Consider the following 15028-nt stretch of genomic DNA (forward strand, 5'->3'; position numbering starts at 1 on the left):
TGCAACCGAGGACAGACAGTTTGTATGAGGACAGACAGTTTGTACGAGGACAGACAGTTTGTATGAGGACAGACAGTTTGTATGCACTACAGCACTCGGTGGTCCCATTCTGTGAGCTTGTGTGGCCTATCACTTCACATCTGAGCCGTTGTTGCTCTTAGACATTTCCACTTCACAATAACACCACTTACAGTTGACCGGGGCAGCACTAGCAGGGCAGAAATTTGACAAACTGACTTGTTGGAAAGGTGGCATCCTATGACACTGCCATGTTGAAAGTCACTTAGCTCTTCAGTAAGGCCATTCTCCTGCCAATGTTTTTCTATGGACATTCCATGGCTGTGTAGTCGATTTTGTACACCCGTCAGCAACGAGTGTGGCTGAAACAGCCACATCCACACATTTTAAGAGGTGTCCACATACTTCTGTATATATAGCGTATTTAACTCTTTATAGAGTGAAATATTTAACTCTTTCTGGGTGTAGAGATAGAGACCCAGCTGCACCTGATTTCAGTCAGAGCTGGGTGCAGGCAGAGTACAGGGTGAAAGACCTCTTTCATTCCACCCTCATAATCAGCACAAACACACTCTTTGACGCTCCGCTCTGCTTATAGACCAACTCATTCTCATTCCTATCCATCTCTACAGAATTTTGAGACGGGGGAATAAGGGGCCTGCTGTGTGTGTATATGAGTGTGTGTGGGTGGGTGTCGTCCCAAATACACAAGTCCGGCAGAACAAGACATGACTCACACTCACTCCCACAAACACACTCAAAGAAATGCAAACGTGTACACGGAGAGTACAAATCATTTTTATTAAATCAAACTTAATTTCTCCTCTTTCTGGGTGACAACGTATCGCAAATATTTCTATACATAAAATACCTCAACAACCAAAAAGCACATGCATCAGATAGAATATAGATTTCTTTGTATTTATGTGACGAGAATAGAAAGAGGGAGATTAAATAATGATTGAAGATTGCACTGCGGTATTAAGTGGAGTGAGGCAGAGAAGAGCTGTCATAGACACCTGGATAAAGGCATGGCTGTGTCCCAATTGTCTTAACACATTTCCTTACTAACCACTGCTATGTAAGGATTCGATAGGTGAAAGCAACATTGTGAAACCGCTCAGCTGTTTTTGAAGGACAGAAAACAAGGAAGCAATTTATGAGTATTGGGACCCAGCCACCATGTTTGGCACTGGCTTTGGGAGAAACATTGGCTCGCTGATGTTTGGCTTCCATGGACGAGCAGTAGGCTCCCATTGCATAACCTCTAACATTCCCCATCGGAATCTGTCCTTCCAGAAGGGAGAAAAGCAGAACTCCATGTTTTGGGAAAGATATGAAAAGTAAAAAAATAAAAAAATCAGGCAGGGGGGAATGAGCGAAGCATGCAGTTCTATTTTCTACAGAACGTCAACAAGGCACAGTGGCAGGAAAGGGTCGAGCTTCCTGTTAGAGATCGAGGAAGTGAGTGAAGGAAGGGGCGGGGCACTGCCAGCAGTGTTCAGACACACTCACAAGCAAGGGGCGTGGTGACATTCTCTCTCATATCTGCTGGAACTTAACTGACAAGGCATAATGCAACATCTCTACTCTGAACTGTGAGTGTGTTTCAATCACACACAAAAAAAAAAAAAAAAATTCTGTTGAAATGCTGTGATTAAAAAATGCTGTGATAAGGTCCAAAAGATGACCAGGGGATAATAAAGAACCATGGAGCAAAAAACAACATCCACAAAGGCGTGCTTGGTCATGGGAGAGATCCATAACACATCCATCCAAACATTACCAGGGAACCAAGGTAGGGAACTGTAGGTTTACTATAATGTGGAACTGAGGAAGTCATGACTAGCCCATGGATTCAGTCAAACAAGGAAATGCAAACAGTATCCTCTTTGCCAGGGGAAGAGAGCTGCTCTTTGACCTCTGCATTTTGAGTGAATCACTGAGGCAGTGAGGGCAATGCTTAACTGTGCAATATGTTCAATGAGGGCCTGAATGTTTGTCATGTTACCCTGACCTGAGACACAGGAAGAAGTCAGTGTTGTTTCCTGTGGGACTGGGCTGTTTGGTGTTGTATGTGGCACCCACTGTGCATCAGGCACTGCTGTAATCCACCCATCTGGGTTTCGACTGTCTACACCTCTTCCTAAACAGTTCCTAGACTGTTTAAAACAGATTACATTAGCATCATTAGCTAACGACTGCAGGAAATGAAATTGCACTGAGCGCAAAGGGAAAAAGCAACAGAGTGAGAAATAGAAAAAGAGAGATCTCTTGGGTGTTGAGCTGTTTCTTGCATTTTCAGTCTTAGGAGGCAGGTTTACATGGTGGTGAATTGACTGTGTGCTTGCTTCAGCTTCTCAGCAATCTGCCCAAACCAGGAATAAAGAGAAAGATCCCATTGAAAGCCATGTGCTGAATGCCTAAATAAAAACATTCATCAGATTGGAGCATTGTTGATGGACTACTATTTGTATGTACAGATGCATCTATTCATAGCAGTCCCTCTCATAGCGGACCTTGTGACCAGGGTCGGAGACAATTGCATGTAAGCATGTGGAAATGACCCGTTCATTAATATAATTTCAATGCTAGCAATACTCATTTGCTTTAGATCCACTGTCATTCAGGCAAAGAACTCATAGGTTTTCTATTTGAGAAGAAGCTACTGACATTTTAGCTAAAATTGTGTTTCCTGGCTATGTGGGAATGTTTCTTTGTACAGGGTGGTCTGGATGACTGTTCTTACCGTCTCGTAGAACTTCACTTGCTCCTCCAGGTACAGCTGCATCACCCTGTTGTAGTCGTAGATACGGTTGCTATGGAAGTGGTTCATCTCAGCTGTGGGCGGGGAGAAAACAGGAAATCCACTGTCACGTGATGTAGTATAGATGATGGAACCATCTCTTTATACGCCACAGGCTTACAGTACCTTGTGCTAGCACATTTAACCACCGCTAACACATTTAGCATTAGCCCAGTAGCCTTACCTTGTAGTGCATATGACATGGTGCCAACACGTTTAGCCATGGTCACTTTGTCTTGAGGGGTGATCTTGCTAGCTGCCACCAGCCGGTCTCCCTCCTTCACCTTCTCTATGGCCGCCTAACAGTGAAAAGACAGAGCAGTCTTCAGCTTTACACAAAATCCTAGGGATTCAACTTTACAGCTATACTGGATTAAACATGGATCTACATTAATAGCAAAGACACTATAGGTCCTAACCAAAATAAAATGGTTTTGTTCTTTTAGCAATGTTATTTTCATATGGTTGTTATTCTCTCGCTCTCTCTCCTCTGCCCTAGGCTCAGTATCATGTGAATACCAATCTCTCCCTCCCTCCTTCTCTCCCTCCTTCTCTCCCTCCCTCCCCTGTAGGAGCCTACCTTGTGTACTCCAATGGTGTCAGGGAAACATCCCAGAAGGCCTTTGTACTCATTGTTGTTCTCCATGAGGAAGTGCAGGTCTTTCCTGGGCTACAGGGAGAGAACATGGACAATTACATATCAATCACACACACAGCCGCACAACCCAATATCCCCTGCAAACAGAGCAAAAGCCAATTCGCATAACACTTTTAGTACTGAGACAGAAAAGCCAATGAACAAGATGAGTACAATAATACAACTGTGACATCATCAGAAAGAAATGTAATAGCAATGTCTCAAATTGCAAAAAACAGGAAAACACAAAAAACGATAGAAAAATGACCAAAAACAGAGATAATAAAGAACCATGGAGGGAAAACAATCATTTTTTGTGTTTTCCTATTTTTTGCATTATGCAAACATTTGGAACTGACATTATATATATATATATATATATATATATATAATGTATATATATATATAGCACTGTGTCTGAGTGCTAGTAACTACCCAGGACTGGAAGTACACAGCTAATGCTAATGATTGGTGGAGGTCAAAAAGAAGTCAAACAGAGTCTGGACCAAGGACAGAAACCTCTGGACTGGAGCAACACATGCTTACCAGAGGAGTCCTCCATGTGGACGCTGCTGCGACAACATCAAAAACAGGGTGGGGCTTTGATTTCAGTACAAACCACACTACACCATCATAGATAAGTCAGAGAACTGATATTCAAACATTATGTTCAACTGAACTATCAGAGGAACGTAGGGAACATATTTTGCTCTGGTTAGTGCTGGTGGCCTTAAATGAATGTCATGGAGTAATCATACAAGTCTTGACCTCTTCCCTTCAGATAACACACACCTCACACACAGGATGCTTAGTGAAAGGGTCAAAAGAAGGCCAGAACTAGGATATAAAACAGACACTGTGAAGCCACAGGAAACGCACGCGGACATCCAGGAAGTGACATCAGACAGGAGCCGCTTGGGGCGATGAAGAGAAAAGAGAGACCAAAGGAACGGGAATAGAGCACAAGGCCTCTGGGGCTACAGGAAGTACACAGAGCAACAGGAAATTGCCCCCCCCTCGCCCAAAGCTGCTCCTCAAAGTGTACATTCCCTCAAAGGCTTATTTTGGATTCCAAGGCCTCAACAACAACTGAGACCAAAAAAACAAGGCTACGTCTGATGTATAGCACACATTTCCTTTGAAATACTAATAAACTTATTTACAGCCCTTGAGCAACTACACTCTCAACAGGAGACTCTTCAGCAGCCTCTGAGTGGAATAATCTGTCTGTGTTAAAACTATTCCCACTCTGAGTAGCATTAAAAGGAAGGTGAAATCCTAGTTAATGGATAGTGTGCTTATGTGAACAATCCCTCCTAGCCCAATGATGATGACCAAATAGAGTTCCTTTGTGTATAGTGTGTTCTTATGACTAAGTAACCAAATTGACCTGCCAATTTAGATATATATTTTTTTATCCTGCCACATTATGCAAAACACTATCATGAAAGAGGACCACAATGGAAATAAGTCATAGACCTTTGTGCTTTTTTGTGTTCATCCTCAATGATTCTTAATCAATTCAATCATTTTGTATGCATATTGTTGGATTCTAGCTTGAAATATACTTATTCATTTTACTATACTAAAACGTATTGATACTTTACATGTACAAGGAATGTATATGTTGGAGTCAATAAAGGGTGGATAGGAATCTGTTGTATGGAAATTTATTGAGTGAGTGCAGAAAGTTCATATTCTGTTCCTAAGGAGGGAGGTAAAGGGCAACAGTGTAGTTAGTCTCTGTTAAGGCAGGCCAGCTGCGGAACTAGAGAGGAGTGTGGAATTCGGCTCGAGGTTAAGTCAACAGATGAAGTGAGAAGAAACCTCTGGGAGGGGGGCCAGAGGGGCCCACCACAACGACCCTCCTACTACAGTCCTATCTCACACACATACACACCCACCAAGGTTCTAGCATCAGGAAGGGCCATGGCTACACCAGTGAGAGAAACCAATTAAGTTCCTGCCTAGCGACAGAGATGTATTGGCTGTCTAGACGTGTAAGGAGTTGACCCTGCCTAGTAGGATGTTATAAATATATGTGCTTGTGTAATCATGCTTTGTCTTTGCAGCTGTATGACCCAGTGGGTGAATAAACTTGGTTTGAGATTTTTCCTAGTCATCCGTTTGAGTTTTTACTCTGTTTGTTCAGAACCTAACAGTATCTTTTTTTTTTAAATGATAAAATAAAATAAAATGGAAATTCAATTCTGACACTGAAAATAACCACACATTCTGATCATTTCTTTTAACCCAGAGGAGATACAGGGTTAAGAGAGAGAACTGCAGGTTATGACACGTCTGTACTGGTACTGTACCTGCTCAGCCACCATCTGAGCTATCTCCTCATAGGTCTTTCCTGCTGAAGTCATGGCATCGGTGAGGGTGGCCTCTCCTGCAGATACAAGAACCTGTTTTTTACATTACACGCAACAACACTTATATTGAACAATCTAAAACATACAGAGATCTATATATATCCCATTTAGTGGAGTAAATGTCTGTCCAAGCAGGCCTACCTTGGTATCCACTGCTGGTGAAGACAGACGAGAGGTTCTGGAAGGCCTTGCCAATCCTCTGGTACTCTTTGGGCAAAGCTGAGCACATACACAGATTCGGTCATGTGTCATAACTATGTAGCCTGCATAGCTGCTGTGTAGTGTTTATGTAGTGTATACATACGTCCTGTGCATCTCTTCCAGTGCTCCTGGCCCACTGTGAGGAGGTCCTTCACACCATCATCCATAGCTTTGGTGAAACGACTGAACTGATCACACTTCTGCTCCCTGTTACGCAATGGAAACAAATGAAGAAAAACAGCCCATAACATTTCATATTGTGTATGTCTGCTGCAGAGTGGTGTGATGTCACTCACACTTCGATGGGGTCCAGGTCGGGGGCTTCAGGCTCTATGGAGGAGAAGATCATCACTCCCACATCCTCGTCTTTCTCTGCTTTTCTCTTCCCTGTTTTCCAGTCCTGCAACAACACACAGTGCTCAGTAGCCAATCCTCAGTGTCACTACCAGTCCTGTACAGTCAGAGCTCCATGTCCAGTCTGATACTGCACCCCTCTGCTGTTCCTGGGGGAGGAGATGAGGAAGACTCCTACTGTACCTTCTCGTCCTTGTAGGTCAGGAAGAGTTGGAAGACGTCGCTGTTGGAGACCACAGGGTGCCGACACATCCTGGTCATCCAGCCCTGCAACCTCTCCATCCTCATCTTGATAAACTCCTCCTCAAAACGCCCTGGCAGAGAGGGAGGGAGGGGGAAAGGGAGAGAGAGCAGATATAAGCGGTGTGCATTGAAAGGAGCACCCCAGGCTCCCCATATACCTTCCTACATTAAGTGAACTCCTCTCCTATAGGATAGACAGAAGGTTTCTCAGTGGAGGAGAGAAGAGGAGAGGTTAGCAGGTCAGTCTCTCACCTGTGACCTGCTTGTCCGGTAGAGAGGGGATGGGGATGGCTGAACCAAACTTGTCCAGTAGCCTCTCATACAGCCAATCAAAGTGCTTGTATCGGTGATTGACAGGTCTGTTTGTGGTCTGCAAACCAATCACACAAAGTTAACATGCACTATAATGCCAATGGGTTGGCATAATATTGGCTTTCGGCAACTGCAGCTTTTCTCCGAGACAGCTCGTTATATCAGGCATTTGGACAATATATCTGTCCCTAGAAATGATAAAGCCAGAAACATGAATGACCATTCACATTGATACTAGTAGTGGTCCCACAGACACTTACGTTGGGTATGACATGGTACTCGATGTAGCTCTTCAGGCCGTACATCTTGGTGCCCTTCTTGGGGTCGGCTACGACACAGTCCAGCTGAGCCTCTGGATAGGACCACACTGGACCAACCTCCCCCATCTGAGACGGAGCAGAGACAACCCTACTAAATCCTACAAGATAAATCCTACAGCAATTTGAAGACTACAGTACAAAAGATTGCTAAACAACACAGCCAACCACTCTCCATTCAATGTCCAGTACTGATGAAAGTCCTCCACCAACTCACATAGATGGTTATCTTCTCCTTTCCCTTGGGTGGTTGCTTGCAGAGGAGGAACACCTCAGGACCAGACTTGGAGAACCCGGGGAACCTGCTCAAAGAGGAACAAACAAGGGTAAAGGTCAGGGGTTAAGTGTCAGGGGTTAGGTAGAAAGGGCCACTTGACTGTCTGGAAATCCAACGGCAATGGTTTAACAGAGTTGGGCTAACTATCCTCCACCAAACGTCTCAGATTCTAAACCGCAAACTAAGATGGCCAAACTCTGTATATTGACTCAATGTTTATCGTGGGTAAAATCTGGGTAAAAGTGGTCTTTAGGTCATGGCTAGTGTTTGTGGGTTCAGTGTGATGGTTTGGAGTAGTAGTCAGCTGTCTTACTTGTTGAGGGAGATCTTCATGGAGGAGCCAGTAGCCCCTCCTCTCTGGATGGCCCCTCCATCTCCAGACTCAGAGTTCGACTTCACATCATCCCACTCATCATCCCACTCATCGTCCTCCGCTCCTACCCACACACACACACACACACACACACACACACACACACACACACACACACACACACACACACACACACACACACACACACACACACACACACACACACACACACACACACACACACACACACACACACACACACACACACACACACACACCGCCCCCTTAGTAACCAAATACATGGAAGAGAGACCATACAGCATAAAAAGCCTAAAACCGAGATCAGAGAACATGCACTAGACCAGTGGGTTTCAAACCTCTCCTCGAGTACCCCCAGACATTCTTATTCCAGAGCTAGCACACCTGATTCCAATCACTAATCATTAAGCCCTTGATTAGAGAATTAGGTGAGCTACTTCAGGGCTACAACGAAACATCTTGGGTGCCCAATGAGAGGTTTGAAGACCACTGCACTGCACTACCCCGTGCTATGTTTTGAGAGAAAAATTATAAATATACTGTACAGTATGTATCCAAACAGAAACAACAAACCTATTATATCAGTCTAGATAATCAGTTAGATATATCCTCAAAACCAACCAATTAAGTGTTAAGCTATAAATACTGTGAATAGCTTTCTTGAGAGAAAATACACACAATGCAAACACATGCCTGCAATAGAGAAAATAATGTACATTTACTGGTTATACACATGCCAGACATGTTCTTAAAACAAAAAATAGTCAACACTCGCACAAACAGGGAAACCCTCCCAGCAGGCAATGCATGGTGGGATACCTGACCAGTCAATAAGGTAGGGATATGGATAGATATCTTTGGAAGGAAAAAGAAGAGGCACTTTGTTATTTCGTTTATTCAATCAGTCACTTCTTTACTCAGGATATAAATAGTTGTAAAAACAGGAAGTGAAAAACCAAAGCCAGCAAAAACTCTGCAAAGGCAAGTGATCTCATAACTATCGATGACATCACCCTCCCCTGTTTAAGACCACACCTAGAAAATGCATTGCAAAACACCACTCTTCATGTATGCCAAAGGCTATATTCTTAAAACCCAAAACATAGATAGTAACAATGGATTAAGTTCCTAAAAAGAGGGGGGGAATCATTTCTGGAGACATCTTTCTGCAAGTCTTTTGCCAGAAACTTGCTAAAGTAGGTCTTTACTACAGTATTACTAGCAAATTATTACCAAAGTGTTAAGGTCCATAAAGGGGCCCTCATTGCCATTTAGTTCCTCTAGAACAGTGACTTACCTGGGCCCTGGTAGGCCTGAGGATGGCTCGGTGCTGTGGAGCCCCAGGGGTCAGGGGCAGCACTCTTGCCTGTAACGGTGCCCTCTGGCTGGGCCGCCCAGTTGTTGGAGGAACCTCCCGTGGTGTCCTGGTTCCATACCGACCACGGGTCTTTACCGTTACTCGCCTAGAGGAGCGAGAGAGAGGAGAGAGAAAAATAGGTAGGGGTAGAGGACAGCCTTTTTAACAATCAACCAATACTGGTTTTAAATGACTTGTCAGGGAAAGAAATGACAGGGTATATAACTTGACTTGATAGAAATTTGAATATAAGACTGCTTGAGAAAAATTGACATAAAACATGAAACAAGGAAGAAAAGATGGTGTTCTCACTCCAACCCTTACCTGTCAGACTCCCTCCCCACACATCCCACTCAAAATACAGAGTCAGGCAACACAGTGTGGTTATGTGTTGGATGGTATGGAAGTTGAACCCTGGACTTGAAGGTACAGAGTGTTTCCTCAAGTCACACAAAATGATGCAAAAACATCTCTCTCGCACAATGCCACTGTCACGCTTATCTAAATAATTGAGAAATTCATGCCTCGTATTCAAGTCCAGCATTGTGACGTGCTGCACTGTACCATTCAGATCATGCCAAGGCACGGCAGGATGCAACATGTCACTGTAAGCATTTCTCCCAGTCATTTCCATGGCTGGAGGACTACATGTGGTGAAGGACAACACAAGCAGAACAGACACACATCTCATGCGTTCTACAGTCAGTCAGTCATTGCATCAAGACAATCCACAGGACAACTGCATGCCATGTGTATGGGGCAGACGTTGGCCATGCCGCAAGCATGTGTGTGTAGATCAGGGCTGTTCCTGGAGAGCTGCCCTTCTCTAGGTTTTCACTCAAACCCCAGTTGTAACTGACCTGATTCATCTCATCAACCAGCAAATTATTAGAAGCAGGTGCGCTAGATTAGGGTTGGAGCGAAAAACCTACAGGACAGTAGCTCTCCAGGAATAGGGCTGCAGTGAAAACCTACAGGACGGTAGCTCTCCAGGAATAGGGCTGGAGTGAAAACCTACAGGACAGTAGCTCTCCAGGAATAGGGCTGGAGTGAAAACCTACAGGACGGTAGCTCTCCAGGAATAGGGCTGGAGTGAAAACCTACAGGACGGTAGCTCTCCAGGAATAGGGCTGGAGTGAAAACCTACAGGACGGTAGCTCTCCAGGAATAGGGCTGGAGTGAAAACCTACAGGACGGTAGCTCTCCAGGAATAGGGCTGGAGTGAAAACCTACAGGACGGTAGCTCTCCAGGAATAGGGCTGGAGTGAAAACCTACAGGACGGTAGCTCTCCAGGAATAGGGCTGGAGTGAAAACCTACAGGACGGTAGCTCTCCAGGAATAGGGCTGGAGTGAAAACCTACAGGACGGTAGCTCTCCAGGAATAGGGCTGGAGTGAAAACCTACAGGACGGTAGCTCTCCAGGAATAGGGCTGGAGTGAAAACCTACAGGACGGTAGCTCTCCAGGAATAGGGCTGGAGTGAAAACCTACAGGACGGTAGCTCTCCAGGAATAGGGCTGGAGTGAAAACCTACAGGACGGTAGCTCTCCAGGAATAGGGCTGGAGTGAAAACCTACAGGACGGTAGCTCTCCAGGAATAGGGCTGGAGTGAAAACCTACAGGACGGTAGCTCTCCAGGAATAGGGCTGGAGTGAAAACCTACAGGACGGTAGCTCTCCAGGAACAGGGCTGGAGTGAAAACCTACAGGACGGTAGCTCTCCAGGAATAGGGCTGGAGTGAAAACCTACAGGACGGTAGCTCTCCAGGAATAGGGCTGGAGTGAAAACCTACAGGACAGTAGCTCTCCAGGAATAGGGCTGGAGTGAAAACCTACAGGACGGTAGCTCTCCAAGATGGGGTTGGAGAGCCCTGTGTGGATGGTGTGTTTGTGTGTGTGTATGTGAGATGTGTGCGCGTTTGGATAGGAAGTTGCTGACCAAACATCTCCATCATAGGCTACTTACAGTAAGCCACAAAACAAACAGAGGGAGAGAGAGTACATTAGAGGACCACAGTGGTGGGGAACACAGGCTCATAGCAGCTGTAGTGTGTTACCACAAAACAAACTGCAGGAGTTTTGACTTATTCTGCTGAATTGTCCAACACTTTGTTTACAACATATAAAAACAATGGTAGAATTGAGACAAATGATTTCTGGCTCTTGCTTGGTGGGAATAGCTTGTTCACTAATCACTGTAATAATTGATTGGTTATAGGGAACCATGAATGTTGAGATCATTCGTTTGGTGTTTAGTGCTGGTAATAAGAAACATTGATCTATAGCGGTGCATGTTGTATCAGAGATGTGCTGGTAATAAGAAACATTGATCTATAGCGGTGCATGTTGTATCAGAGATGTGCTGATCAAGTTTATTCATCTGTGATGGGATGCGTGTCTGGAGGTGTAGGGGGTCGGTAGGCTTGATTCGGCCTCTGATTTGCAGGTTCCAGTTAACATTTACCCTTATCAACTGGCTCCAGGTCAGTTGTAGTTTGATGGGCAGAAAGTAAGTGGACCCTGGTTTAGGGAGTGGGGTGTAGGAGAGGGTGGGAGTGGTACAATGTAAGATCATGCTCTTGCAGGCTGAGCTGGGGGTGGGTTGCAGGGGGGAAGATTTGAGATGGGAGGTAGGGGACGGGGCCATGTTCGTGCCCCTGACCACCGCTCAGTGCTGGTTACCTCGTCAGGGGAAGAGGAGGAAGGGGGGGCCGGGGTGTCGGGGGTGTCCGGCTGAGGACTACAAGCCCCAACATCCACCTTGAGGGGAGAGAGGGTGACATCATCACAAAGCGCCTGCGAGTGAAGGGTAACCTGGGCAACGCGGACCCCAAGCAGGGGCCACAGTGAAGTAAGAATATTTGATGAGAGAGTAATTTGATGTTCTGTTGTTGACTCCTCTCTAACTTATAATAGGGGTACCATGTCTTCACAGTTGTATAGCTATCCATTTTCCAAGAAAAATAAATAGCTTGCATCTAGCATACAGTGTAAAAGTATTCAGACCCCTTGGATTTATTGTGTTACATAGTGGGATTAAAATGGATTTAATTGTCAGATTTTGTCAATAAAATACACAAAATACTCTGTAATGACAAAGTGGATAAGTTAAAAAAAAAACATTCTGAATACAAAATGTAATAACTAAAATATAGTTGTTGCATAAGTGTTCGGTCCCTTTGTTTAGGCAAGCCTAAATTAGTTCAGGAGTCAAATTTGGCTTAACAAATCACATAAAAAGTTGCATGGATTCACTTTGCGTTAAATAATAAGATTGGTAGATGGGTAACAAATATAGGGCTGTGGCCGACAACAACATAAAAAAATAAAAAATCATTGTCAACCGGAAGTAGTCTGTTCTTTCAAACAATCGATTGGTTGAAATTTTAAAACATGTATTTTTGCATATATAGACACACCCAATGTGCCCTCCAAGCTGCACACGTGCAAACAGTAGCCCAAGACTGGCCAGAAATACCAGCCCACAGACAGAAGCACAAGATTAAACTTCACTTTCTACAGCAGTGGTCACCAACATGTCGATCGCGATTGACTGGTTGATCTCCAAGGAATTTCTAGTCGATCGCCAAACATTTCTGTAAAAAAATAAAATAAAGGATAAAGCCTTGTTCTCCTCTTTTTTTTGTATTTGTCTCAGGCTGTTGGCGGTAGGTGCACCCGATTTAGCTTCCCTGCGCCAGGTAGGCGAACTGTTGCCATTTTGAACCATTTCATGTGTCTGAAGGTACAAACTCTGCCTTCCCGGCGTGACCAGAGAGTAAATTAAGTGCACTATAGGCCTACCGCTGGCCAATCGGATGGCTCAGATGACCGTGTCTACAGTAAGGTAGCAGGCATTACAAGAAAGCTATAGCAAAGTTGATACAGTGAGATTTCACAACGTTTAAAACCATGACTAGAAGAGACTGTTAACGAATACAGCAAAGAGCTGCTGTTTTTATGAGTGAGCTCATGTTTAAGTTCTTACTCAGCACTGTCAACACTTTGTATTCAACACTTTAATAAACCATAAAATGCACGTTCTTCCTATTTCCACTCAGCGCTACAACAAGCACTGCAGCAGTAATGAACGAGTAGGAAAGTGTATCTATAGGATTGCATTATTAACAGCTTGGGTCTTTTTTAATATCGAGGAATATTTCACTTTCTCTGTTCATAGGAGTAACAAGATGAATCTGTGGATGAGGCATAAATAATGCGGTGCGACTCGAGTTTCGCCATCAGCTGGAAGACAGTGTGCCTTTTTGGTCAGTGGAGGAAAGGAAGAGTGGAGGGATGTTGAGAAGTGGACCCTCAGTCTGCTGTTCTCTCCCTCTGCGGAGACTGACCATCAGATGCAGGCACCACCAGCCCAGTAAAGTTTTAATAAAAAGCGAATTATTTAAATGCTCACTCAGCTGTGCTTCACAAGTAATACAACAACGAATCTATTACTGGTGTGATCATATTAACTTTTTCAAATGTTCTTACGTTACACCTTTATTCTAATATTGAGTGAATAAAGCATTTTCCACTAAGACGCTCGGCCAAATGGAGTTTGCCAAAAGGCACCAAAAGGCACTCTCGAACAATGAGAAACAAGAATCTCTGTTCTGATGAAACCAAGATTTAACTATTTGGCCTGAATGCCAAGCATCACATCTGGAGGAAACCAGGCACTGCTCATCACCTGGCCAATACCATCCCTATGGTGAAGCACGGTGGTGGCAGCATCATGCTGTGGGGATGTTTTTCAGCGGCAGGGATTGTGAGATTAGTCAGGATCGAGGGAAAGCTGAACGGAGCTAAGTACAGAGAGATCCTTGATGAAAACCTGCTCCAGAGCGCTCAGGACCTCAGACTGGGGAGAATTGTTCACCTTCCAACAGGACAATGACCCTAAGCACACAGCCAAGACAACGCAGGGATGGCTTCGGGACAAGTCTCTGAAATCCTTGAGTGGGCCAGCCAGAGCCCGGACTTGAACCCGATCGAACATCTCTGGAGAGACCTGCAAATAGCTGTGTAGCAATGCTCCCCATCCAACCTGGCAGAGCTTGAGAGGATCTGTAGTGACGATTGGGAAAAACTCCCCAAATACAGGGGTGCCAAGCTTGCAGCGTCATACCCAAGAAGACTCGAGGCTGTAATCGATGACAAAGGTCTTTCAACAGAGTACTGAGTAAAAGGTCTGAATACTTATGTAAAAGTGATACTTCAGTTTAATTTGCAAACATTTCTAAAAACCTGTTTTTCCTTTGTCATTATGGGGTATTGTGTGTAGATTGTTTTTTTCCCTCACCAATTGAATCCCCTTTAGAATAAAGCTGTAATGTAACAAAATGTGGAAAAAGTGAAGGGGTCTGAATACTTTCTGAATGCACTGTATATGGATCTGTGCTATTTACTTTGAACTGGACTGTGTTTACAGCATGAGCGGTTGAGTAGATGCGCTTGTTTTGAGATCAAAGTGAGAGCTGCATGTAGCCACGTGTGCACATTTTGTTCATATCCTTTGCTAGTTACTGAGTTATTAGCCCAGTTATAGATCATTTGTAGTCAGCAATAGGGGAGTGATAGCTTCCTACAAGAGCACAAAATGTGTACATTTCTAGACAGGTAAAGAGCTTTTTGTTGTCATAAACAGGAAGTGTTGTATTTTGAGACAGTCTTGAATAAGTTAAGAGGCCAGTAGGCAGAGGGTAGCATAATTTGTCTGATTCTCTGTAATAATGGTATGGGAATAATAATGCATTTTATTTTGTAAAGTGGTTTCT

At 44.3% G+C, this 15028-nt stretch overlaps 1 protein-coding gene across 6 annotated transcripts in view; it reads right to left on the bottom strand.

The window, feature by feature from the left end:
- Positions 1-800: 800 nt before the first annotated feature.
- snx9b (sorting nexin 9b) overlaps positions 801-15028 on the bottom strand; it is a 35500-nt gene continuing 21272 nt past the window's right edge. The window contains exons 5-20 of one of the 6 annotated variants that reach the window (XR_011676430.1): positions 11934-12011; positions 9193-9358; positions 7857-7980; positions 7484-7571; positions 7210-7335; positions 6890-7007; positions 6578-6708; positions 6337-6440; positions 6144-6247; positions 5981-6058; positions 5780-5856; positions 4008-4033; positions 3405-3494; positions 3009-3123; positions 2768-2859; positions 801-2386 (exon numbers count right to left, since the gene is read on the bottom strand). Coding sequence is in view for 5 of the 6 variants with exons in the window: in XM_071413171.1 (XP_071269272.1) it covers positions 2339-2386; positions 2768-2859; positions 3009-3123; positions 3405-3494; positions 5780-5856; positions 5981-6058; positions 6144-6247; positions 6337-6440; positions 6578-6708; positions 6890-7007; positions 7210-7335; positions 7484-7568; positions 7857-7980; positions 8715-8750; positions 9193-9358; positions 11934-12011 (1572 nt within the window). In the remaining variant the exon portion in view is untranslated. Of the gene's footprint in view, positions 2387-2767; positions 2860-3008; positions 3124-3404; positions 3495-4007; positions 4034-5779; positions 5857-5980; positions 6059-6143; positions 6248-6336; positions 6441-6577; positions 6709-6889; positions 7008-7209; positions 7336-7483; positions 7572-7856; positions 7981-8714; positions 8751-9192; positions 9359-11933; positions 12012-15028 lie in introns of all 6 variants that reach the window. The other 5 variants (XM_071413171.1, XM_071413168.1, XM_071413166.1 and 2 more) reach the window with 5 other exon arrangements.

Source organism: Salvelinus alpinus, chromosome 8 (genome assembly GCF_045679555.1).
Source record: "Salvelinus alpinus chromosome 8, SLU_Salpinus.1, whole genome shotgun sequence".
NCBI classification, from domain to species: domain Eukaryota; kingdom Metazoa; phylum Chordata; class Actinopteri; order Salmoniformes; family Salmonidae; genus Salvelinus; species Salvelinus alpinus.